This window comes from Callithrix jacchus, chromosome 3 (assembly GCF_049354715.1).
Source record: "Callithrix jacchus isolate 240 chromosome 3, calJac240_pri, whole genome shotgun sequence".
NCBI classification, from domain to species: Eukaryota; Metazoa; Chordata; class Mammalia; order Primates; family Cebidae; genus Callithrix; species Callithrix jacchus.
In genome coordinates this window covers 116,167,111-116,194,718 of record NC_133504.1, presented here as the reverse complement: position 1 = coordinate 116,194,718, position 27,608 = coordinate 116,167,111, and the positions used below count along the sequence as shown (strand labels likewise).

General features: G+C 39.3%; 1 protein-coding gene across 28 annotated transcripts in view; it reads right to left on the bottom strand.

The window, feature by feature from the left end:
* Positions 1–27,608, bottom strand: part of RASGEF1B (RasGEF domain family member 1B) — a 655,029-nt gene that overhangs the window by 257,446 nt on the left and 369,975 nt on the right. For 10 of the 28 annotated variants that reach the window (XM_078366979.1, XM_078366986.1, XM_078366987.1 and 7 more), the window contains one exon: positions 24,213–24,263. The exons of the other annotated variants lie outside the window; for them this stretch is intronic. In XM_078366979.1, coding sequence (XP_078223105.1) covers positions 24,213–24,263 — 51 coding nt within the window. The remainder of the gene's footprint in view (positions 1–24,212; positions 24,264–27,608) is intronic. 28 annotated transcript variants of the gene reach the window in all.

Sequence of the window (27,608 nt, the reverse complement as noted above, 5' to 3'; positions counted from 1 at the left end):
TTGCATATCAGACACTTCTTAACTTCTCACCTCTTCCTCAAGAATATACCTTTCTTGAAACACTAGGTCCTTGTGACCTGGCATTCTCTTCTAGTCAAAGGAGCAGCACAGGTGTGGCAATGAATTGTTAACACAACTCTATACCAGTGTTGGGGAAATAATCGGGACCAAGGGCAGCTACAACCCATTTCTGGTATCTGGTGTCCATACTGGAATGAATATCAAATGTTTTCACATTTTTTAGTAGCCAAAATTGAAGATTTTTATTCTAAGTCTCCTACTATCCATGCCAAAGAAAACACAAGTGGGCTGAATTCATTGCTCAGGCCCACTGTCTGCATTCCACAGGCATCTGCTGGTGAACCTTGCTTTATACCTTTGTGGGGACAATGACTGTCACCCACTTTCAAGAAGCTCTAGATGGTTGAGCCAAAATCCAGACCAGAACAAAACTCAAAGCTGAGGAAAAATTGTCAGTGCCTCTCTTCTTCTGGAAGAAATGTCCTTACCTTGCCAGCAAAAATGAAGCTTTCCAAGCCCAAGTCAAGTCAATACCCTGATCTGACATGTCTGTTAGTTTCACTGACTTACCAGCTCTTTAACTCCCTCTGTCTCTCTTTTATCAGATTATTAAAGTAATTCATACCCACAACTGAAAATCCAGCAAAGTGTTAATAAAAGAACAAAAAATACTCATATAAGTCCATGACCCAAAGACAATTTATGTTGCCATATTAGCATAATCCTTCTGGTAATAAATAACATTTGAAATATATTTATGCTTAGAACTCTGATATTTTTATTGCTGTCTGCAAAAAGGGTCAAACTCTGTAAAATATTTGAAGAGATTTATTCTAAGCCAAATATGAATGACCAATGACCCATGACACAGGCCTCAGGAGATCCTGAGAACATGTGCCCAAGGTGGTTTGGGGATAGCCTAGTTTTATATATGTAAGAAGACATGAGACATCAATAAAATACAAATAAGATTTATATGGGTTTGATCTGGAAGGGCAGGACAACTCAAAGGAGCAGAGGTCTGGTTCATAGGTAGGTTTTAATGTTTTCTGGTTGGCAAATGGTTGAAAGAATTATTATCAATAGAAAGGGCTGTCTGGATTACAATAAGGGGTTGTGGAGATCTAGGTTTTATCACACAGATGAAGCCTCCATGTATCAGGCATCAGAGACAATAGCCTGTCAATGTTTCTTATCAGACTCAGGATCTGTGTTGATGTTAATACTGGTTGTATTTCTCTGCGTTCTGAAAGGGAGGAAAGTATAATGAGGAATGTTCACACCTGCTTCTATTAAGGCCTGAACAAGTTTTTCAGGTTAACTTTGGAATGCCCTTGGCTGACAGGAGGGGTCCATTTAAATGGTTGGAGGGGCCTTCGAATTTTATTTTTGGGGCCGGGCACGGTGGCTCATGTCTGTAATCCCAGCACTTTGGGAGGCCGAGGCAGGTGGATTACAAGGGCAAAAGATTGAGACCATCCTGGTCAACATGGTGAAAACCCATCTCTACTAAAAATACAAAAAATTAGCTGGGCACGGTGGCATGTACCTGTAATCCCAGCTACTCAGGAGGCTGAGGCAGGAGAATTGCTTGAACCCAGGAGGCGGAGCTTGCGGTGAGCCAAGATCGCGCCATTGCACTCCAGCCTGGGTAACAAGAGTGAAACTCCGTCTCAATTAAAAAAAAAAGAAAGAAAGAAAGAATTTTATTTTTGGTTTATACTACCATCTTTCTTTCACTTCTTCATGAACTAGTTAAGTTTTAGATTTTGACTTTTTTTTCCAGTTTCCAGAAAGAGAAATCTGTTCTTAGGATGTTTCTTCTCAAAGTGCTTTACTAAATCTTGTAATCCTATGGCAGGGCTTATTCCAAAAGAGGTATGAGGAAGTGTCCACTTATCTGTAACGAATCATTTGTAGATAAATAATTTAATAATTTATTTTTTTAATTTTAGTAAGCCCAGTTTTTTCATTAAAGGGTAATTCATGTTAATTACTTTTCAATAAATATTAAATATAGAGAAAAGAAAAAGATATCCATAATCCCACAACCAAAAGATAAGTAGCATTATTTATTTTGGCATATTTTCTTTCAGTCTCTTTTTTTCTATACATAAGGTTTAAGCGTGTGTGTGTGTGTGTGTGTGTGTTATACGTGTATATAGTTATAATCACATATTTTTGTAACATGCTTTTTCACAAAAGGTTGAGGAACATACTTACACCACTCATACTTCTCTTAAGAGAGAAGTTCTTCCTGATGGGAGAATATAGGAGAAACACTTCTAGCATCACTCTACATTTCTGAGGCAGAAAGGGTAATATATATGATTGTGGAGATTGTGAATCTGACATCCACTGTTTCACTGGTCCACATATCCATTTGGGTAAAATTAATCGGTTAATAACCTTATCACACAGTGGCCTTTCTCTGGGGTCTATTTGCCTACATAAGCATGCATGCTGGCTCCTCTCTGAAGAAAGCCTGCTGGAAGAGGATGGCCTATAATTCCAGGTAGTATAGTTTAATTTAGGAAGGGAATTAATAGGAAGCCTGATGGTAGCCCATACATCAAGCTGCTTCCTCTAATCTAGCTTAAACAGTAATGTAACTGACATTTCCATGTTATTACACATCATTGTAAATAGCTTTTTCAATGGCTGGATAAGACCAAGAAGAGAGTTTATTTAACCATTTCTCTGTTGGCATCAGATGAATAATAGTATTCATCTTCAAGCCTCTTTGACACTCCATGACCAAAAATAATTCTGTATAATATCTATTGATTGGGTTGGTTTGATTTTTTTAATGGCAGCTTTTATTCTTCAGAGAGAGCCACAACAATAACTCCCATCCCACACTTTTCACATAATAGGTATGGGTACCACTCCTCATCAAGTGAAGGAATTTAATTCTTTTCTTCTTGGATTTGGGCAGGGCTGTGAAACCTTGATCAGTATAATATGCTGTTAGAGCCTATACAATAGGTTTTTATGCGGTGTTATGTCTGAGGCTGGGTAATAAAATGTGATGCAGCTTCTGCTCTGTTCATTGGAATAGTCATGGATGGAGCCTTAAGACAGATGCAAAGAAATCTAATGACCCTGCACATAGGTGCTCCAGTTGGTATTGCTGAGGCAGCCTTGACCAGCTGCAAGGTATGTGAGTGAAAAAATTCCAACTGTCAAGTCATTCCAACCTTGCAAATCTTTTCAGCCATAGTTCTGGGTATGTGCAGCAAATGTAAAGCATCTTCTTTGTGCCTTGCTGGGATTTCTGACCCACAGAACTCGTGAATAAGAAAATAGTTATTGCTTTGCATGACTACATTTGGAGATCATTTATTATGAAAGTTATTAACTGAAATAGCACCAGCTTTATGTATAGGCATCTCACTCTCATTTCCATAAACATTTAATGAATATCTGCTCTTCACCAGGCAATGAGCTAGGCTCCTAAGGTTTATAGGTAAATCAAACACAGTCCCTTCCCTTAAAATGTCCATCATAGTAGAAGAGACATGATGAGTTATGCTTCAGAAAGATGAATTCAACAGCACTAATGTGAGGAGATTGGAGATCTCCCTCTGCTGGATAGAGGATGGTGGTAAACAGATGGAAGCCCTAGCCTGATATATATGTGGACTGCTTGCTCTCTGTTTCATAGCCACAGTGTCACAATTTTTTGCTCATAAATGCGACTAAGATAAGTGTGGTTCTTAAAATGTGAGAGGTTCTCATAAAGAGATATCATTTAAATTAAATTCAAATAAAAAAATAAAACACATATTCTACAAATTGTTTATTGTTTTGAGCTAAATTCTGTTACCTGTGCCGAATCTGTATGTCTAAGTCCAACCCTTGGTACTTCAGAACCCTTGGTACTTCAAACGGTATGGGAAAGTTTCCCATACCATTTGAAGAAGCTACCTGTCAAACAACAAATTACATAAAATATAAATTTTCTTAATGATTCTAGGATAATTTGAATCAACACACCACTTTAAATACACACTTCTGTATTTGGAAATAGAACCTTTAAAGGAGTAATTAAGGTAAAATATAGTCATATGGGGGTGTCCTAATCCAATATGATTGGTGTCCTTGTGAAAAGAGCTGACTCCACAGATGCACAGAGGAAAGACCATGTGAAGACAAATGGAGAAGATGGTCATTTACGAGACAAGGAGTGAAGCTTCAGAAGAAACCAGCCCTGCCCACACATTGATCTCAGATCACCAGCCTCCAAAACTGCAAGAAAATTAATTTCTATGTTTAAGCCCCAGTCTGTGATATTTGTCTTGGCAGCCCTAACAATCTAATATAGTCATAATAAGGAAAACTTTTATGCTCCATAGCTGAACACCACAGGAATGGGAGCAGTGGTAGAGGTGATGGTGGGGATAGGGTGTGGGAAGACCTGCCCACACTCGTCTCTGATGTTGTCATCTTATCTTATGAAAGGTAAGGCAAGCAATTATTGATAAAGAGGCCAAGTTAACTTTTACGTATACAGCATAATTGATCTCTCTGTCTTTAATTGACAATATAGGAACTTCACCTTGTACCTGAATCATTGATATAAACATTACTTTATATAGGAACTTTAGCCCTAATACGATTAGCCAAGAGTGTTAGAAAAAGGAACATTTCCCATACCATTTGAAGAAGCTACCTGTCAAACAACAAATTACATAAGATATAAATTTTCTTAATGATTCTAGGATAATTTGAATAAACACACCACTTTAAATAACAGGCAAAAGAAAACCAGAACATATTGCTAACATTTTGCAAATGCTGAATGTTTGTTAAATTAATCAGGAATAAATGAATAAATGGTTATATGAATGAATGATGTTTATATCAGGGGCTGTAAATATTTTTTGGTAAAAAGGTCAGAGAGTAAATAGTTAAAGCTTTGCAGGCCATTTGGACAGATGTTTCTGTCACAACTACTCAACTGTCTCATGTGGTCCAAAAGAAGCCATAGACAATACATACATGAATAGGCCATGCTGCACTCCAGTAAAACTTTATGGCAATTCAAATTTGGGCCACCTACCATAGTTTGCCAACCCCTGGTTTAAAATATTCACTCCCTTGATCAAAACCTTTTCCTAGCACCCTAATGCCTACAGATTTCAGGACAAGCCACACATTTGGAATCCAATATTCTCCACGGCCTGAGCCCTCCCCACCTCCCCTCTTATTTCTCATAACCACATAGGTAATCTCTACTCTGAATAAACTGGACTCTTACAGCTATGCTCCAGGATTTCCTATTTCTTTACCTTTGTTCACGCAGTTCCTCTATCTACTAAAATCTTGTTTATCCTTCAATGCCATTCTCAAAATCTACATTGTCCAAGAAGTTTTTTTGGCTTTTTTCTGTTGGATGGGAGCTTTTTCTTCTCTGAACCCCAAACAGGCATTTTCTCATTTGCTAATGGCACTTACTAAACTCAGCCTCACATTAGAGTCATCTAAGTGAATTCTTAGAACCTACAAAACCCCAAGCTTCTTAATAGCTGTGGCTGTGTTCTCATCAGCTTGGTATGTCCTGCCATACCATGAACATCCTACGAGTTCAATAAACACTTGATGAATAAACTAAATGATACCATTTTGAATTTCCGGCCCAACAGGGCAGAAAAAGAGCACAAATTGGTCTCTGTTCTCAATGGAGCCCAAGACTTGCCATCTCTAGCATATTTGTATAGGCTGCTTCTCTGTAGGGTCATTAATCTGGCAGGAATTGAAATAACCTTGTTTGCTAAAGAACTTTAAAAATGCATTAGGGAACTAGAATTCTTGGAGCCAGCTGTCCTTTTAATTAACTTTGGTCTGGGAGAAGAAACTAACGACCTCCTCTATTGCTAAGCATCTAAAGAGGTTAATAGGAATTGAGATTCTACCTGTTGTATTCCCAAGGACTTGATTACATATTGTTTCTTTATGACTGCAAGTGAGGAGTTCTGTTTGACTCAGACACTTCCTGAGTGCCTGCCTGCAATGCAGAAAGCACTATGAGAAGTGAAAAGATAAATAAGACATGAGCAGCCCTGACACCCAGGAGTTAACAGTCTAGTCAGGGAGATCCAAGGCCTAAAATACAAAGCAGGCTGTGGTAAGGGTTACCATAGGACACAAAATGAGACAGTATCACAAAGAAATTAATGTTTATGGGGGCAGGGTAGTCTGACCACAGAGGTCTCTTGCAGTGGATAGGATTTCAGCAGGAACCTGATAGGAAAACAGTAATAAAATGTGGATATTGTGATATCTTGGTGTGTCAGAGTTGACAATGACCTCAGACAACTCTCATTTATCAGATAAGGAAAGTGAGACCAGGGAGGAACTGCAACCGGCTTAACAGCAGGCAACTCATTTGTTCTTCTTTATACCAGCTATGAACAACTTCAAATTCACATGAGAGGTAAAAAAAGAAGGTTAGGCTAGAATATCTTCATTCCTGGGCATTTGTGACAAATATTAGATGCAGTAATTAGCAGTATGACCACGCAGCATGCCCAAGGCCAATTACGGCCCCTGTTGTAAGCCACTGCCTTTGGTAGTTATCAAGGGACCAGATTTAGCTGCTAGCAAAATTGCACCTGCATCCTGTAACTGAAGGCTACAGAACCAAGCAATGGAACAAAAGATTGCAGGGAACTGGGGATAGATCAGAGCGAGCTTTAAACTCTGGGTAGGGAATCTTACGGAACAGTCCGAATTTGTCTCAAAAGCTCAGGTCTCAAAATTAACCAAAGGAGTTGTGATTTTGCCCTAGAATTACGGCGCACAATATATTACAGGGGAAGGCATGTGCTTCCCTGATGGAGTCTGGGAGGATACACACAGGTATCTCAAGTCTTCCTCTATCCCTCGCCACCCCACACTCACTGCCTACCCCTGAAGTGTACTACACCATCAAGGACAATGTGATCCTGAGGAGTGGACTGATGCCAATCCAGAAAGTAAACTTTCCAGGGTGAGATGAAGTAGCCAAGGCCCCCAAAAATGCAGGGTGACAGTGTAATTGACATAGATTATGCAGTTCCCTTCACTCTGATCACTTACAGGGAGACTGTAGCTGAATAATTAAACAATTCTTTATTAACTTCAGATTCATAAGAGCAACTGCGTCTTTTTTTCCCCCTAAAAGAAACATGGACTTGATTAGTATCCTTTTTGCTTTTACTTGGTTCTCTCTGCACTGTATTCCTTCAACTCTGCAGCCCAACCTAACCACCCCATTCCCATCATGGAAAATTTGGTGCCCATATTAACCTATTGAATAAAAGACATCATTTTTCCATAAAACTTTTTTTAAAAAATTCTTTTGCCTCCAGATAGCAGAGGCAATAAAACAGTCAAACTCTGGAGTTTCATTCCTTTTGAAAAAAGTTACGCTTATTTTCCACACATGAAACTCCCAAGATAAAAGAGGTATGAAGGGAATATTACACAAATAATCTATTCAAGTTTATTTATTTTCCAATGATGGGGAAAAGTGTGTTTCTGAATGGCAAGCAAGTAAATTTAATATAGTTACATCAATGTATTATGCACACTGAAGATATAGGAGTTACCATGTTTTCCTAGCAAAAGTTAAATAGAATATAACAATAGAATGCTGGAACCGGGGGGAAGGGCATAGCTTATAAGCAGTCTCTAGCCCAATGTGTTAATTCATAGATGGGAAAATAGGTATAGAGAAACCAAAAGATTTGCCCAAAGTCAAACAACCAGGACAAAGCCTCATAGTAGGCTGGGAAAATCCTGGTGGAAATCCAAAGTTCAGGACCCTTCACTACATCCTGTCTCTGTCTCTTTAACAGTGTGTGTGAGACACACACACACACACACACACACACACACAGTCAAACCTTGCATTTCTACAATAGCAGTAATAGGTTTGTGAGGTACCTTCAGAAATGGTGCTAGTCAGGCTATGATGGAGCAGTACAAATTGTCATAATAGTGATATCTATTTTTCTGCAAAATGATTGAAAACTTTATACATCCTCATAATAGAAACCTCCATGACTAAAGAACTCTAGTCCCTACCTATCCCACGCCATGGCTTGAAAAAATACCATCACCAAACAAGGCAGAAAACTAGATCGAGTGGTTTGGTGCTGCTATTCTTATAGCAGAGAAACACACTGATCAACACTGGAAATATCACTTAGATAAAAGCCACTCATCAGGTGTGTAGTCTCCCTATCTCTTATTTAATAGCTCACCTCATCAAATTAACTGGATGATTATACACAAGCCAGAAAACGTCTACTATGTGACTACCCTCTAGTTCTGTGTTCCTCCAGCATTGCAAATGCCTTCAGAGAATTATCTGGCTGTCTGAAAATTCAAGGAGCCAAATCTGTGTTAACTAAACTGCCATCCAGCCTCAAAACTGAATCACTTTGCATTCTCCCTTTCTTTATCATCAGCCATGTCCATTTCATTACTAAGAACTCTGTGTTTTTCTTTTTTGTTGTTGTTGTTTTTTAAAGACGGGGTCTCTGCACAACTACATGGAAACTGAACAACTTGCTCCTGAATGACCACTGGATAAACAATTAAATCAAGGCAGAAATAAAGACGTTCTTCAAAGCCAATGGAACGAAGGCACAACATACCAGAATCTCTGGGACACATTTAAAGCAGGGTCTAGAGGAAAATTTATAGGAATAAATACCCATATGAGAAGTGAGGAAACATCTAAAATCGACACCCTATTGTCAGAATTGAAAGAGCCAGAGGAGCAAGATCAAAAAAACTCAAAAGCTAGCAGAAGACAAGAAATAACTAAGATCAGAGCAGAACTGAAGGAGATAGAGACACAAAAAACCCTTCAGAAAATCAATAAATCCAGGAGCTGTTTTTTTTTAAAAGATCAACAAAATAGACCACTAGCCAGATTAATAAAAAAGAAAAGAGAGAAGAATCAAAGAGATGTAATAAAAAATGATAAAGGGGATATCACTACCGATTCCACAGAAATACAAACTACCATCCGAGATTACTACACACAACTCTATGCGCATAAACCAGTAAACCTGGAATAAATGGATAAACTCCTGGACACTTGCACCCATCAGACAAAGGGCTAATATCCAGAATCCACAAAGAACTAAAGCAAATTTACAAGAAAAACAAACAAGCAAACCCATTCAAAAGTGGGCAAAGGATGTGAACAGACACTTTTCAAAAGAAGACATATACGAGGTCAAAAAACATATGAAAAAATGCTCATCATCGCTGGTCATTAGAGAAATGCAAATCAAAACCACATTGAGATACCATCTCACACCAGTTAGAATGAATGGCTGTCACTAAAAAATCTGGAGACAACAGATGCTGGAAAGGATGTGGAGAAAAAGGAACAATTTTACACTGCTGGTGGGAGTGTAAATTAGTTCAACCATTGTGGAAGACAGTGTGGCGATTCCTCAAGGACCTAGAAATAGAAATTCCATTTGACCCAGCAATCCCATTACTGGGTATATGCCCAAAGGATTATAAATCGTTCTATTATAAAGACACATGCACATGAATGTCCACTGCAGCACTGTTTACAATAGCAAAGACCTGGAACCAACCCAAATGCCCATCAATGATAGACTGGACAAAGAAATGTGGCACATAAACACCATGGAATATTATGCAGCCATCAAAAACGATGAGTTTGTTTCATTTGTAGGAACAAAGATGAATCTGGAAACCATCATTTTCAGCAACTGACACAAGAAGAGAAAACCAAACACCACATGTTCTCACTCATAGGTGGGTGATGAACAATGAGAACACATGGGCACAGGGAGGGGAACATCACACACCAGGGTCTGTTGAGGGGTAGGGGGTTAGGGGAGGGACAGCGGGGGTCAGGGAGGTTGAGAAGGGATAACATTGGGAGAAATGCCTGATGTAGGTGATGGAGGTAGGTGATGGAGGGATGGAGAAAGCAAACCACCATGGCATGTGTGTACCTAAGCAACAATCCTGCAAGATCTGCACATGTACCCCAGAACTTAAAGTACAATTGAAAAAAAGAAAGAGATGGGGTCTCACTCTGTCTCCCAGGCTGGAGTGCAATGGCATGATCACAACCCACTGCAGCCTCAAACTCCTGGGCTCAAGTTATTTTCCTGCCTTAGCTTCCTGAGTAGCTAGGACTACAAGCATGTACCACCATGCTCAGCTAAACTTTTAAAGATTATTCTGTACAGACGGGGTTTTACCATCTTGTCAACGCTGGTCTTAAATTCCTGGGTCAAGTGATCTTCCTGCCTCAGCCTCCCCACTTGCTGGGATTATTGATATGTCCTTCATTTGGACCCTTATCTTTCCTTGTACATCATCCTCTTACCCAACATTTAAATTCACACATTGGCTATTACAACACAATTTAGTCAGCCTCTCTAAACTCTCAATCCCAGTTCAACATCCATCCTAGGCCAGGCATCACTTTTAATGTATCACATTGTTGCTCACAACTTAAAAAAATCAAATCATCTAATTTTGTTCCAAAGGCTCTATGCTACCTCTGAAATCTTATTACTTGCAAATTATTTTGTAGAATCTTCTGATCCAAGCAGGCGAATCTCCTCATCAAATCATGAATTGTGATGTCTTTCACTGGTTATGTTCTGACCAACATAAACAGTTCTGCTTAAGTTATTTATCTAACATTTCAGGGCCTCAATTTCCTTAGCTATAAAATGAGGGCTCTGGTCCTAAATGGGGCTTTGGTGAGGCTCAAGGAAGAATAACTCATTTGCAAGTTCTTTCTAAATTGTTAGACTCTAAAGAAGTTCAGCTATTTATTAACCTTGGTCTTGCATTCACCCCAATCACTACCCACTGAAATCATTCAACTATTGATAAACATGTATCTCCACCAAACCTGACTGCAATATATTTGAAAACATATCTACATTTCATCACTAATCACCTCAAGCCTTTTTTTCTAAACAGAAATATTTGGTGGGATGAGATTTAGCTACCTTTCTTTGTCTTTTTCAAGACTCTATATGAAGTAGATGACAAATATATATTTGTCAGTTTCTTTAGTTGAGCATTGAGAATGAATAAGGGTGACAGCAGAAGCTCATCTCACCAGTCCCATTTCTCTATTAAGGAACAACAATAAAAATATATGATGACTAGTGAGAAAATATCTGTGAAGTGCTAGAAATAGTTCGAGGAGCATTTGAAATTATGATTTCCAAATAGTTATTTGAAATCCAAATCTTGCATTTTGCAGTTTATAAGCTCAAGAAAGGCACATGGTTATACACAGGCAACAAAATGTCATGAAAGACAGGAACTCTCAATGGGCAGAATGTTCTGATTTAAAGGTAGTTGAGACTCCTAAAGTTTTTGTTGCACCTTTCCATATGTTTTTGATCTTCTGCCTTAACCTAGAGGAGTATGCACACCTCTCTCTCTCTCTCTCTGCGTTTGTGTGTGTGTGTTAGCTGAAAAAGAGAGTAAGCTCCTAGCAACACTCTCTAACAGTCCTTTGCTCATAAAACTATAATGCATAGTTAGCAAACTTCAGTGAACGCCTCCTTCTCTAGACCACCCAACCTGCTCCTTAATTAAATCTTTCCTTTCCTTTCTCCCTGGGGCACGCTACTGCCATCTCTCTTCTAAGATGTCTGTCATTCCTTCCACATAAAGATGACACATCCCATATTATTTATAACTGTCCATTTTTGAAACACAATCCTGCACCTTGTAGATGGGAATAATACTCAGGGTAGCCTAGAATTACAGAACTATCAGAACATTTAAAGCCATTCATAACAGACTTTAATACACTTAGAACCTTTCCAAGCAGATGAAGTCTCTGTCAGTCTTGATTTCGTAAAGATGTGAGGAAACAATTTGCAAAACTTCTATAACTGCCTATCACCTTAGCAAATTAGTCGGGACTTATTTTTTGTTAATCTTCACTGTTGGAAATGGTGTAATAAAATGGTCACTTTCATACATAACAGGAAGGAGTATAAATTTGCAAAACTCTTGGCAAAATATTTGAAGAGCCTCCAATTATTCGTATACTTTGAATTCTACATCTAGAAATGGCTTAAGGATATAGAACTAAAATACAGGAAAAATGTTGTTGTTTTTTTTTTCTTTTTTTTCATGCTTTGTCCAAAAGGAAGAGGACAGATGTTTAATGCTGCAAATATTTATTAATTACAATAATTATAACAGTTAAAAATTAAAAAAAAATTTTTTTTCTAATTTTTTATTGCATTTTAGGTTTTGGGGTACATGAGCAGAACATGCAAGACAGTTGCGTAGGTACACACATGGCAGTGTGTTTTGCTTCCTTTCTCCCCTTCACCCACATTTGGCATCTCTCCTCAGGCTATCCCTCCCCACCTCCCCCTCCCACTGGCCCTCCACTTTTCCCCCCAATAGACCCCAATGTTTAGTACTCCCCTCCCTGTGTCCATGTGTTCTCATTTTTCATCACCCGCCTATGAGTGAGAATATGCGGTGTTTCATTTCTGTTCTTGTGTCAGTTTGCTGAGAATGATGTTCTCCAGATTCATCCATGTCCCTACAAACGACACAAACTCATCATTTCTGATTGCGGCATAATATTCCATGGTGTATATGTGCCACATTTTTCCAATCCACTCTATTATCAATGGGCATTTGGGTTGATTCCAGGTCTTTGCTATTGTAAACAGTGCTGCAATGAACATTCGTGTACATGTGTCCTTATAGTAGAACGATTTATAGTCCTTTGTATATATACCCAGTAATGGGATTGCTGGGTCAAATGGAATTTCTATTTCTAAGGCCCTGAGGAATCGCCACACTGTCTTCCACAATGGTTGAACTAATTTACACTCCCACCAACAGTGTAAAAGTGTCGCTTTTTCTCCACATCCTCTCCAGCATCTGTTGTCTTCAGATGTTTTAATGATCGCCATTCTAACTGGCGTGAGATGGTATCTCAATGTGGTTTTGATTTGCATCTCTCTGATGACCAGTGACGATGAGCATTTTTTCATATGGACTGTTGGCCTCATATATGTCTTCTTTCGTAAAGTGTCTGTTCATATCCTTTGCTCACTTTTGAATGGGCTTGTTTTTTTCCTGTAAATCTGTTTGAGTTCTCTGTAAATTCTGGATATCAGCCCTTTGTCAGATGGGTAAACTGCAAAATTTTTTTCCCATTCTGTTGGTTGCCGATTCACTCTAGTGACTGTTTCTTTTGCCGTGCAGAAGCTGTGGAGTTTCATTAGGTCCCATTTGTCTATTTTGGCTTTTGTTGCCAATGCTTTTGGTGTTTTGTTCATGAAGTCCTTGCCTACTCCTATGTCCTGGATAGTTTTGCCTAGATTTCCTTCTAGGGTTTTTATGGTGCCAGGTCTTATGTTTAAGTCTTTAATCCATCTGGAGTTAATTTTAGTGTAAGGTGTCAGGAAGGGGTCCAGTTTCTGCTTTCTGCACATGGCTAGCCAGTTTTCCCAACACCATTTGTTAAACAGGGAATCCTTTCCCCATTGCTTGTTTTTGTCAGATCTATCAAAGATTGTACAGTTGTAGATATGTTGTGTTGCCTCCGGTGCCTCTGTTTTGTTCCATTGGTCTATATCTCTGTTTTGGTACCCGTACCATGCTGTTTTTATTACTGTAGCCTTGTAGTATAGGTTGAAATCCGGTAGTGTGATGCCCCCTGCTGTGTTCTTTTTGCTTAGAATTGACTTGGCTATGTGGGCTCTCTTTTGGTTCCATATGAAGTTCATAGTGGTTTTTTTCCAGTTCTGTGAAGAAAGTCAATGGTAGCTTGATGGGGATAGCGTTGATTCTGTAAATTACTTTGGGCAGTATAGCCATTTTCACGATATTAATTCTTCCTAACCATGAACATGGAATATTTCTCCATCTGTTTGTGTCCTCTCTGATTTCATTGAGCAGTGGTTTGTAGTTCTCCTTGAAGAGGTTGCTTGTGAGTTGTATTCCGAGGTATTTTATTCTTTTTGTAGCAATTGTGAATGGCAGTTCGTTCTTGATTTGGCTTTCTTTAAGTCTGTTATTGGTGTAGAGGAATGCTTGTGATTTTTGCACATTGATTTTATATCCTGAGATTTTGCTGAAGTTGCTTATCAGTTTCAGGAGTTTTTGGGCTGAGGCAATGGGGTCTTCTAGGTATACTATCATGTTGTCTGCAAATAGAGACAATTTGGCGTCCACCTTTCCTATTTGAATACCCTTTATTTCTTTTTCTTGCCTAATTGCTATGGCTAGAACTTCCAGTACTATATTGAATAGGAGTGGTGAAAGAGGGCATCCTTGTCTAGTGCCGGATTTCAAAGGGAATGCTTCCAGTTTTTGCCCATTCAGTATGATATTGGCTGTTGGTTTGTCGTAAATAGCTTTTATTACTTTGAGATATGTTCCATCGATACCGAGTTTATTGAGGGTTTTTAGCATAAAGGGCTGTTGAATTTTGTCGAATGCCTTCTCTGCATCAATTGAGATAATCATGTGGTGGTTCTGTTTATGTGGTGAATTACGTTTATAGACTTGTGTATGTTGAACCAGCCTTGCATCCCCGGGATGAATCCTACTTGATCATGATGAATAAGTTTTTTGATTTGCTGTTGCAATCGGCCTGCCAATATTTTATTGAAAATTTTTGCATCTACGTTCATCATGGATATTGGCCTGAAGTTTTCTTTTCTTGTTGGGTCTCTGCCGGGTTTTGGTATCAGGATGATGTTGGTCTCATAAAATGATTTGGGAAGGATTCCCTCTTTTTGGATTATTTGGAATACTTTTAGAAAAAATGGTACCAGCTCCTCTTTGTGTGTCTGGTAGAATTCAGCTGTGAACCCGTCTGGACCTGGGCTTTTTTTGTGTGGTAGGCTCTTAATTGCTGCCTCGACTTCTGCCCTTGTTATTGGTCTATTCATAGTTTCAGCTTCCTCTTGGTTTAGGCTTGGGAGGACACAGGAGTCCAGGAATTTATCCATTTCTTCCAGGTTTACTAGTTTATGTGCATAGAGTTGTTTGTAATATTCTCTGATGATGGTTTGAATTTCTGTGGAATCTGTGGTGATTTCCCCTTTATCATTTTTTATTGCATCTATTTGGTTGTTCTCTCTTTTCTTTATAATCAATCTGGCTAGTGGTCTGTCTATTTTGTTGATCTTTTCAAAAAACCAGCTCTTGGATTTATTGATTTTTTGAAGGGTTTTTCGTGTCTCAATCTCCTTCAGTTCAGCTCTGAGCTTAGTTATTTCTTGTCTTCTGCTGGGTTTTGAGTTTTTTTGATCTTGCTCCTCTAGCTCTTTCAATTTTGACGATAGGGTGTCAATTTTGGATCTCTTCATTCTCCTCATATGGGCACTTATTGCTATATACTTTCCTCTAGAGACTGCTTTAAATGTGTCCCAGAGATTCTGGCATGTTGTGTCTTCATTCTCATTGGTTTCGAAGAACTTCTTTATTTCTGCCTTCATTTCATTGTTTACCCAGTCAACGTTCAAGAGCCAGTTGTTCAGTTTCCATGAAGCTGTGTGGTTCTGGGTTGGTTTCTGAATTCTGAGTTCTAACTTGATTGCACTGTGGTCTGAGAGGCTGTTTTTTATGATTTCAGTTGTTTTGCATTTGCTGAGCAGTGCTTTACTTCCAATTATGTGGTCAATTTTAGAGTAGGTGTGATGTGGTGCTGAGAAGAATGTATATTCTGTGGATTTGGGGTGGAGAGTTCTGTAAATGTCTATCAGGTTTGCTTGCTCCAGGTCTGAGTTCAAGCCCTGGATATCCTTGTTGATTTTCTGTCTGGTTGATCTGTCTAATATTGACAGTGGAGTGTTAAAGTCTCCCACTATTATTGTGTGGGAGTCTAAGTCTCTTTGTAAGTCATTAAGAACTTGCCTTATGTATCTCGGTGCTCCTGCATTGGGCCCATATATGTTCAGGATCGTTAGCTCTTCTTGTTGTATCGATCCTTTTACCATTATGTAATGGCCTTCTTTGTCTCTTTTGATCTTTGTTGCTTTAAAGTCTATTTTATCAGAGATGAGAATTGCAACTCCTGCTTTTTTTGCTCTCCATTTGCTTGGTAAATCTTCCTCCAACCCTTTATTTTGAGCCTTTGTGTATCCTTGCATGTGAGATGGGTTTCCTGGATACAGCACACTGATGGGTTTTGGCTTTTTATCCAATTTGCCAGTCTGTGTCTTTTGATTGGTGCATTTAGTCCATTTACATTTAGGGTTAATATTGTTATGTGTGAATTTGATACTGCCATTTTGATGCTAAGTGGCTGTTTTGCTCTTTAGTTGTTGTAGATTCTTCATTATGTTGATGCTCTTTAGCATTTAGTGTGATTTTGGAATGGCTGGTGCTGGTTGTTCCTTTCTATGTGTAGTGCCTCTTTCAGGAGCTCTTGTAAAGCAGGCCTGGTGGTGACAAAATCTCTGAGTACTTGCTTGTTTGCAAAGGATTTTATTTTTCCTTCACTTATGAAGCTCAGTTTGGCTGGATATGAAATTCTGGGTTGAAAGTTCTTTGAATATTGGCCCCCACTCTCTTCTGGCTTGTAGTGTTTCTGCCGAGAGATCTGCTGTGAGTCTGATGGGCTTCCCTTTGTGGGTGACCCGACCTTTCTCTCTGGCTGCCCTTACTATTTTATCCTTTATTTCAACCTTGTTGAATCTGACGATTATGTGCCTTGGGGTTGCTCTTCTTGCAGAATATCTTTGTGATGTTCTCTGTATTTCCTGCATTTGAGTGTTGGCCTGTCTTGCTAGGTGGGGGAAATTTTCCTGGATGATGTCCTGAAGAGTATTTTCCTGCTTGGATTCATTCTCTTCGTCCCCTTCTGGTACACCTATCAAATGTAGGTTAGGTCTTTTCACATAGTCCCACATTTCTTGGAGACTTTGTTCATTCCTTTTTGCGCTTTTTTCTCTGATCTTGGTTTCTCGTTTTATTTCATTGAGTTGATCTTCGACTTCAGATATTCTTTCTTCTGCTTGGTCAATTCGGCTATTGAAACTTGTGCATGCTTCGTGAAGTTCTCGTATTGTGTTTTTCAGCTCCTTTAATTCATTCATATTCCTCTCTAAGTTATCCATTCTTGTTTCATTTCCTCAAATCTTTTTTCAAATCTTTTTTCAAGGTTCTTAGTTTCTTTGCATTGATTTAATACATGTTCTTTTTGCTCACAAAAGTTTCTCATTATCCACCTTCTGAAGTCTAATTCCATCATTTCATCACAGTCATTCTCCGTCCAGCTTTGTTCCCTTGCTGGTGAGGAGTTTTGGTCCTTTGTAGGAGGCGAGGTGTTCTGGTTTTGGGTGTTTTCCTCCTTTTTGTGCTGGTTTCTTCCCATCTTTGTGGATTTATCCACTTGTGGTCTGCGTAGTTGCTGACTTTTCGATTGGGTCTCTGAGTGGACACCCAGATTGTTGGTGATGAAGTATTTCTGTTACTTGGTTTTCCTTCTACCAGTCTATCCCCTTTGCTGTATGACTGCTGAGGTCCACTCCAGGCCCTGCTTGTCTGGGGTGCACCTATAGTAGCTGCAGAAAAGCGAGGGATGCTACCAGTTTCTTTTTCTGCTATCTTTGTCCCAGAATGATGCCTGCCAAATGTTAGTCTTTTGGATATAGAGGGGTCAAGGAGCTGCTTGAGGAGACAGTCTGTACTTTGTAGGAGCTCAATTGCTGAGCTGTGATCTCTGTTGTTCATTCAGGGCTGATAGGCTGAAAAAACCCCTTTTTTTCTCAGATACTCTGTCTGGCGGTGGGGGGGGGGTGTTGAGGCTTTCCTTGTGAGTGTCCGCCTTGCTGTCCTGCCCAGCTAGGAGGCAGTCAAATCACTATTTGCCTGCCGAGGCTCCACCCTGCTGGTGTGAGGTTCACCCTGTTGCTGCAGGCTCTGCCCTTCTGCTGCAGTCTCTGCCCTGTTGCCACGGTCTCCGCCCTGTTGCCACTGGCTACGCCCTGTAGCGGAGTCTCTCTGTTGTACCGGGTTGCTTCGGCAACGGCAGGCTACATCAGCAATGGGCGTGTACCTCAGTGGGGGCTGATTGCCTCGGTAATGGCGGAAGTCCCTCCCCCACGCAACTGCGCTTTAAGAAAACCTCCTCACCGGGAGTGTTTGGAATCGCTGTTTTGTTTGTCGCACTGCGCTAGCCCAAACGCTTTGTCCCTGGGATTTCCTGGGCTGGCTCACTGCCCAAGTTCCATTCAGTCTCAAGTTTAGCCCTCCCAGGTCTCAGTTTGCTGGTTCAACAGGGCACCCGTAACAGTGCGCTTTTGTATGGAGCGCTGTGGAGCGCCTCTGCGCTCAGGCACGGGCCGGAGCCGCACCGGCTGCCAGCTACACCAGCCGAGACCTCTGCCTGGTGTCCCGTGTCTCTTTTATACCTGGGAATTTCCCTGTTCTGTGGGCAACTAAGATCCATCTGGAAATGCGTCCCCGACTCACCCTCTCCGCGCATCCAGTGAGAGCTTCAATCCTGGGTTGTTCTCACAGCGCCATCTTGAGTCCTCCCCCAAAATTTATATGTTCAATATATAAACTCAGCATAGAACTGAGTATGTAAAGTATGCTGTTATAAGTAACAGAGGAAAATTGTAACCACATCTCTTATCATAGAAAAGAGAAGAAGAGTCAGTATGCAAAACAGATTTACTGTCCTAGTTGATGAAGCACACATCTGAAATCCCAAAGGATTTTTGTGACTCTAATGATATAAAGATACAGTGGGATAAGATTTATTCCACCTCATCTTTTTCAAGCTCTAACACAAAGTAGACAACAAATACTGGTTTGTTGATTGCTTTAGGTGGTCAGTGAAAATGAATAAGGTAGAGAAGCAGAATCTCATGAGAGAAACTTTACTATTAAGGAAAAAAAATACACGATGAGTGAGTGACAAAGCACACATATCAAGTGGTGGGATTCGAGATGAGTGCTCACAGTCTATTCCATTCACCCTCAAATTCAATCCCCACAAAGACTTAACTGTAGACCCCTGGGACACCATACCGGCTTCAGTGGGGAAAAATATTACATCTATCAAAACGCAGTAAGGGATAACCTTCTGTTAAGATATTTTCATGTTTTCTTATATTAACGGATTACCCCTCTCTTTCTCACTATTAATTGACATTACAGCAGGCTCCTTTCTTTTTAGTTTAATATAGGGTTCCCAAATTATAGGAAGGAGAACTAGTAAGAGAGGGGAATAAACTCATCCCACTACAGATTGTTATGTGGTCATTAAACTGAGAAGGAAAAATCAAGATAAAATTATAAATGGGAACATGGATGACTCTTTATCTTTTTTTATATTTACTTTTCAATTTTATTTCCCAAATTTTCTATAAGGAGACAGTGCTATTTTACAATTTTTAAAATTTAGAAGAAAATACATTTTTAATTAATCTAATTCTTAGTAGCAAAAATTTAAGACAATCTGCTTTTCTTGTTTCAACAAACTGTTAATCAGCAGGTACTGTGCTGGATAAAAGATGAGGGACCTTCAATGTTCCCAACAGCCCAAAAAAGTGATAAATGTTTGAGGTGATAGATATGTTAATTACTCTGATTTGATCATTATATGCTGTATATATTAAATATCAATATATTAAAATATCACTTTGTACTCCATAAATATGTATAATTATTATGTGTCAATTAAAAATAAAATGGGCCATGTTCACAAGGAAGTCACAGATACTTGAAGGAAAAAGAAGTGCTATGCATTCAAGTGATGATAATAAGCGTTTTGAAACCTAAGAATGTGCAGAATGCAACAGGAGCAAAAGAGAAGGAAGTATTAGCTCTTCCTGGAGCAAGAATGTGAATAACAGGAGATGTACTGGAAAAATGAACACTCAAGGCTGAGCTTAGGAGAAAGTTTATTTCACTATCAGGGGACGAAAGTGGGAAGAAAATTCTAAGCAGAGAGAATAGAAGAAAAAAACAAGATCAGGCTACTATAGTAATCTAGAAAAAGATGAGGCTGTGATCAATAACAGCAAAAGAAAGAATGACAGGCAGGGAGGACTTGAATGGCAAGTGGTAAAATCACAGGACTTAGGGATTGATTGGTTGTAGAAAGCAAAGGACTGAAAAGTAACCCCAAGTTTTGTAGTATAGGCAAGATTAACTAAACATCCCTATATTTAGTGAGGTCGTTAAATAAATACAGTAAATAAGAGAAAGGGTAGATTTGGGAGACAGAGGACATAAAAAATAGGAATTCAGGGCATGTGGAGTTTGAGCTGCCTCCACAACTGACTTTCCATTTCTAATACAGAAAAATAAACATGATGCTGAAATCCAGGACAAAGATCAAGGGTTAGAGGTTGACATTCGGGAATAGAGGTCATTTTCAAAATAGTGGTAAAGGCAGAAGAACAGAAACAGTCTCCTAAGGATCCTCCCTAGTTCCAGATCAACCTTCTCACTCCCACCCTTCTCAGCTTTCCCTGTTGTAGCCCTACTGATCTTTCAAACTAGAAATTTTGCTATTTAATGCCCCTACTCAGAACTTTTCAATGTACCCAAGCTCGCTGGCAGTCAGAGAAATGTCAATTGAAAGGACAATGAGATTCTATTTTTTGCCTGTTGGACTGGAAAAAAATTGAAGATTAAAAATATCCACTTCTGGTAAGCACATGGGGAAATGAACACTCATATAGTTCTGGTATGAGTGCAAATTGCTATGATATTTCAGGATATCTACTACCATTTTAAAATCTCCTGACTTTTGATCCAGCAATCCCACTTTTAAGAATGTATCATTTAGAAACAGAGCAACATAAAAAAGAATATATGTACAATGGTCTATTGCTATATTATTTGTAAGAGTAAAAGCTTAGACACAATCAAATGCCTACTAAAAATGTAGTATTCAAACAACTGGTGATCCATATTAAGCAGCATTAGGCAGCTGTTAAAAATTAATGATACCTACATATACTTGGATTTGAATCTAGAAGGATGCCTGTTGAAGGATACAGTGGGGGAAAAAAAATAAGTTGCCAAGTTCTATAAATGATATAAGAGAAAACAAAGAAAAATATAGCATCTCATTATAGCTATGTTAGTAATAGTTAATATGAGAATAGTACTAACTTTGTACCAGATAATATTTTAAGTGTATTATGTACTACCCATTTACTATAACAACTGCATAAGGGGAGTAAAAGAATGTTCCATTTTACAGTCTCATTTTACAGATAAGGAAATTGAGAACAAAATTGGTTAAATAACTTGTGCAAAGTCACACAGGCAGCAAGTGGCAAGCAGGATTTATATCAGGCAGTCTGGCATAGAGCTTGCACGCTTGGCCTCTGCCATACATGTTACTAGAGAAAAGCAGGATTGGGGATAGTCAATTTTTTAAAAATCATTGTCTTATTGGACTTGTTTTTAAAATGTGTTACTTCTATAATTAAAAAGATATTCAGTAGAAATACTGGGAAAAGAGACTCCCAAAACTCCCCATTGCCTTTACATCAAAACTTCATACTTCCCTACATGTGGTGCCATAAAAGGCCATTTTTCTAAAATACTTGGTAACTGAAGTCTAGGGTCTAGCCAGCTGGTAATTTAACTGCTTGCATAGCTTAGAAACTCATTTTGCACAAGACAATGGCTATCTATGTTCATAAATGGCTTCAAGAGCTTCTAAGGATGCAGCCTTCTACAGGGAGAAGTAGGAAAAGAGGAGCCCAGCTTACCAACTCGGTTAGTGTTTTCAGAGCCCGATGGCGCCTCAGAAAGGAAATCCATTATTAGCAAACACAAAGGGTGCTGCCTTGTCAGGCCTGACAGGGAGCAGACTGGATGTAACAAAGCCCTGTGCCTTATTTATGTGGCAGTTCACAGCTGCCAAGGATGGGCCCTCCTGTTCCCCAGGAGCCAGCCAGGCCTTCAAGAGGTCATTCGCAGGCCTGCTGCTTGGGTCACCTATAACCGAAGATGCAAGGATGAGACCCAAAATAAATGCCCAGAATGCTCTGCCTCCAGTATTCACAGGACTAGCTGCCTCCCTGCATTCAGGTCAAGGCTCAAATCCCCTTTCTCAGAAGATTTCCCCCAAGGGAAAGATCAGCCTCTCTCATACTTTATCCCTTCACCCTGCCTGGTTCTTCCTCATAGTATTTACCTCTATCTGATACAGCATATGTTCACCAGTTTCTCTCATCAACACCTCATCTCACAGGGCAGCCATGAAGCCTTTGTAAATGTACCCTCTTGAGTCATGTAATGGGGCAGCTGGACTCTCTCAGGAAAACACTGGCTTGTTAGGGCAGGGGCCTGTCTTGTTTAAAGGCACAAAATAGGTATTCAGTGGATATTTATTAAACAAACATCCTGACTTTTATAATCCCTTCCCTGCTAGATTCTAGCAGAACTCTCTTCAGTCTTTTCCTCTTTCTTGGCTTGGATAGTGAGGCACATGTGGACATATTGTAGCACAAGCAATTTTTCTTTTTACCAGTAATTACTAATAACCAATTATGGAAATAATGCTATTTGCAAGCAAGTGCATTCCAGTATGCTTAAATTGCATGGCAAGGGATAGAATTTTATAATGTTTTTATTATAAGCAGAGTTATTACATACATGTGCATACACATAATTTAAGAATACATGCATTTATTAAGAGTCTTACTGAGGTTTTTAAGTATTGGTAGGGGAAAACAATTTTGAAAGTTTAAAGACTAGTGGTTTAACAAGAGAGTGTGAGAATAATGCTAACTTGTTTTAAGAAACACTCATTTCTCACATAGGGGACTCACTTAGTACTGGCTACACAGAGAAGAGAAGGAACAATCCTTTAGGCAATTGCTATTAGAGACAGAAAATTAGAGGCACCGATCATTCTGCTTATTCAGAAAACTGCAGGCCCATCTTTTCTTTAGAGTGACTGTGCATTGGTTGCTATTTTTCTTTCTCCTTTTCAAGTTTCTGTCCGTTTTCTGACTAGTGAGAACCCAGCAGACTCCAAGTTCCCCTGTGCAGTAGCACTAGCACCCTGTCCCACTACCATCCCCAGAAGTGGGACAGGATAGAGAGAAGAAGCTTTGTGAATTTACAGGAATAACTTCTGCCCCAGGAAGCCATCACTAAACTAAACCTAAAGATCTTTGGTTTTAAACCACTCATCACCTAAGATCTCCATATAACAGATTCCATGATAGGCATTTCTGCCCATTCCATGAAAGGGCAGAAAATGGGGGCCTATTCTGATTTGGGGTTGGAGAGGGTGCACCTGTTTCACTTGAAGAACATCCTTCATTAAAGACTGAAGAGCAATTTCCTGTTGAGAGCAGCTGCATGTGGGTAGCCCCCTTTTGGTGAACAGGGAACAAAGAACTGCACAGGCATAATTTATCTTCCCCATCAGTTCTGCAAGTAGATTTACTTAATACATAAGCTTTGAAACATTCGTTCTGTAGACTCGTAAAAATGTCAGCAGCATCTCCCCTCTCTCTTGATGTCACTATCAGTCAGCTCCTTTGATTGGTACATGATGCCAATGGGACCAATGCCGTCCATCTGACGTTCCATGTATGTCAATTAGTTTCACACAGAAAATTGTCCCATGGACACAAACTAAACCAACAATGCCAATCAGTGATGTCACAAATTCTGGGTGAAAGACTGTAAATGAATAGTTGTAAATCCATCACTGCTACTATTCAGAGCTTGGCCTCTCAATGAGAAAGGCCAGAGAAATCAACTTTATGTATAAAAGCTTATTTTGTATAAATGCTAGGGATGAGAATATCTGGTGACTCTAGATATCAGCTTCTCAAAGTATAAGATCAGGTTTTCAAATATTATTTAAACTGTTTAGTTCCCTGCTACATGTGGATTGACTGGTTTCAATCTAGTTTAATTTCTTTTAGGCTCAGATTTCTCTCCTAAATTCCAGAACCACATACCATCAGCTAACTGAACATCTCTACCTACAAATCCCAAATTGTCCTAAACCACACTCTTCCTAACCTCCTGATTTTTTTTCTCCCTCTGGTGTTCCCCACCATAGTGAGTACATCATAAGGAGTGGTTTGTTTCCTCCCTTCAATGCACTTCTCACCTCCAGTCTATCAAGTACAGTACAGGATAGAGTGGTGGTTAAGAATTCAAAAACTATCTCTGCCACTTACTGTGTGTCCTTGGGCAAGTAGCTTAATTATTCTATGCCACATTTTCTTCATCTGAAAAACACAATAATAATAATAATAACAATAATAAATATCAACCACATATGGTTGTGAAGATTCAATGAAATCTGCACGTGCAGAGTGCTGAGAACTGTGCCTAACAAATTGTGAGCACTCAATAAACATTGGTTACTATGAACTGCATCATTTACACACAGCTTTTCCTCTCCAGCCTCACTACCACTACTCCATAGCCTCCAAGCCCGTCTTTCAAAATTCAAACTTCAACCGCATCTTCCTCCTTGTTGTTCTCAGATTGCTGCCACAGTGATCTGTCTAGGAGCATCCCTAGGTAGCGAAACTGGGTACTGCCCTGGGCTTATGCTTGGGGAACAGGGGTGGGGGTATCTTCAAGCATAGGTCCCAGGATGGGGGTATCCCAAGAGGCTCACAAAACATGCCAACAGCATAGCCTTCTTTCAAGTACAGATATCTTGGGATACTTCTGTACTAGTGAATTTGCCCTCTTCTCACAACCCCAATCTTCTAGGGGCTGCCATCTACTAAACAATGAACTAACTAAGGGCAGAATCTGTATCATTTATCTTTGTACCTCTCCAATATAGCTCAGGGCCTGGCATGTAGGAGGCTTTCAAAAAATGCTTCTTGAACAGCTACTTGGATGGCCACTATGCATTCTGTAGGTCCAGGCCAATTCACTATATTCTGACAACAGAGCAAATTAGGCCAGAGGGCAAAAATTAAACCAGAGATATTTGGTTCCTAAAGCTTCCATATACTGTTCATTCATACCCTCTGTGTAAAAGGAGGATAATAATTGCACCTATCATGTAACATTAGGTCACACAACTCCACCCCTGTTTCAATGTCACAACCAGGACAACTAGAGGAAGGTTTGCTAGAGTCTAGCAAGGAAATGATTATGGAAGCTGAAGGGAGTTGCCAGCACATTTACCCAATCAGAAAATATTTATTTAACACCTGCTATCACCTGGCACTGCTGTCACGGGAGATCAGGACTTCTGCACTGTACAGCTCAAGGGGGTGCCATTTATACCCCTGTGGAAGGTATGGGTTAAAGCTCAGTCTCGTTTACACACAGCACAGCATGGTATTTGGAAACTCTGGTTCTTTCTGATAAAGAATTTGTTTTCTTCAAATGGAATTTTTCCTTGTTATTTCTTCTAACAGTTTGTTGATCATAATACATCCCTTTCATAATATATCACACAATGCTTCATATTGAACAGTCTGACTTTTCTGTTTCAGTCCCACAAAGACAATCATATCTTCCTGAGCACCACAACTAGGTAATTAAGAAAAATAAAGCGTCAGATGCCACAGAGAAGTATCCATCTTTGAGGGAAAACCAGCTTGCCTTCTGTCCTGGAAAATTGAGTTTTCAAGTGAATAAAGCTTCAGTTGATGTTCTAGGTCCTAAGCTGTCATTGACTCCTGTGACCTTTGCTGGATCAAGTGTCTCCTCTGGGCCTTCTCCCTAATAGGTAATTGATATTCCCACCCCAGGGCTACAAACAAGGGGCCACCTGCCCTTTAGACCAATCACTTGCATCAGGGAGAAGATTCAAGGGCTTGGTTTACAAATGCCCAGGACTTTGAAAGGATCTAAAGATTATGAGAGAAAAATGGCTTTTCTGTAAAGACCTCTTGGTTTTCTGTGGGGAAAGAAGGATCCTCCTCTTCCTACATATGTCTTTCTTGACCGGAGTTCTAAATATTTTATTTAAAATACTCAGAGTTCCCTCCTCCCTCCCCAACACATACACTCACACAATTACTATCCATTAATTGTCTAAAGCAGTGTTTCTCAGCCATTTTAATTCCACAAAGACATGGTGGTACTGTTATACACTGCATGCCTGTGTTTTATACATCTATATGTGTGTATATATATGGGTATGTATATATATACATATGTGTATGTGTGTGTGTGTATATATTTTACTCCTTAGAAACAATTTTCAGCCTCTAGAAGGTGATATGGCCCTCAGTGAGATTTTATGGCCTAGAGAGGGCAATTAATCAATGTAATATTTTAAAACTAAATTTTACTTTTTGCATATCTTAATTCAATATTTATTTGATTTATTAGAATGTTATTCAGTTCCCTCAGACTCAGAGTCTTTGTTGGTAGAATGAACATTTGCTGCAGGAAAGCCTGTGCTAGAGAACTGAAGGGCTCACTGTTCTAGCAACAGGGAAGGGTGTTCATTGATGCTCTTGGCTCTGGATGCCTTCATCTCCCAACACTCGCAGAGAACTGCTGCCTCACCCAAGGCCACATTCTTTCCAAGGCAGCCTGTATCCAATGACTGGTCAATGTGGGCTATAAAAGCTCACCCCCTGCCATACCAACTTGAAACAAGTCTCAAGAACTATCCCATTTCCAGAGAACCCTATGTGGTTTGCTGAGGCCAAGCAACCACCCAACTTTTCCCACTGTCCAAGGTTTTTACCTCAAGAGCCCTTCCTAATAAACTTGCTGCATACCAATCTCCATCTCAGAGTATTTTTGGGGAAAGCTAACCAGGACATTTGCACAGCCACTTCTATTTTCCCATGTTAGTTCACATCCCTTTCTGTCATCCATTCTCCTGAGCCTTTCCCTTTATTTTCTCAGGTCCTTCTTTTCTGTCCCATCCTGCCAAATCCCATTCTATTTTCTATAATCTATAAATCAAACTCTTCTCATTTTAAAGCTATAGTCTTCAAAGTAGTCAGCATCCCAGAAAGTTTGAAAAGTATTCATCACTTTATGAAAGAAAAATATTAGAATTTCAATGTCTATTCATTTTTATCCAAACACAAAAAAAGAAATTAAGCTTGTTGGATACTATATATACAGAATGGCTGTAGCATAGTCTCACAATTGGCTGCATATCCAAAAGTTAAATATGGGGCATGGTGCATGAGGTATCTCAAGAATCAAGGAAGTCCCAGGCTCAGAGGAGCTGACAGTGGCATCTTTAATCACTGATTTTCTTTCAACATACTGCAAGTATCTATCACATTAAGTAGATTTATAAATTATTTTATCTTAAGTAATAGAATACTTATAGTATAATGGAATGGTTGCATGAAATATGAAATACGAAACTCATGTACTCCAAAGAGTTTCATCGGCTATCTCATGACAGTATTGAAGAGCTGTCAAACTTAAAGATGAGTTTCATATTGTTTTACAAAAATACATATGTTCAAATTTTATGAAGCTTTATGTAATATAACAGATTACCAACGCTAGAAGGTATCTAGAATATATATTTTTGGAAACAATAAATCCACTGATTAACTTTCTAAAGATTTGATTCTTTTTTTCCTTTTTAATATATTCTTCCATGAGAGGGGAGTATTTTT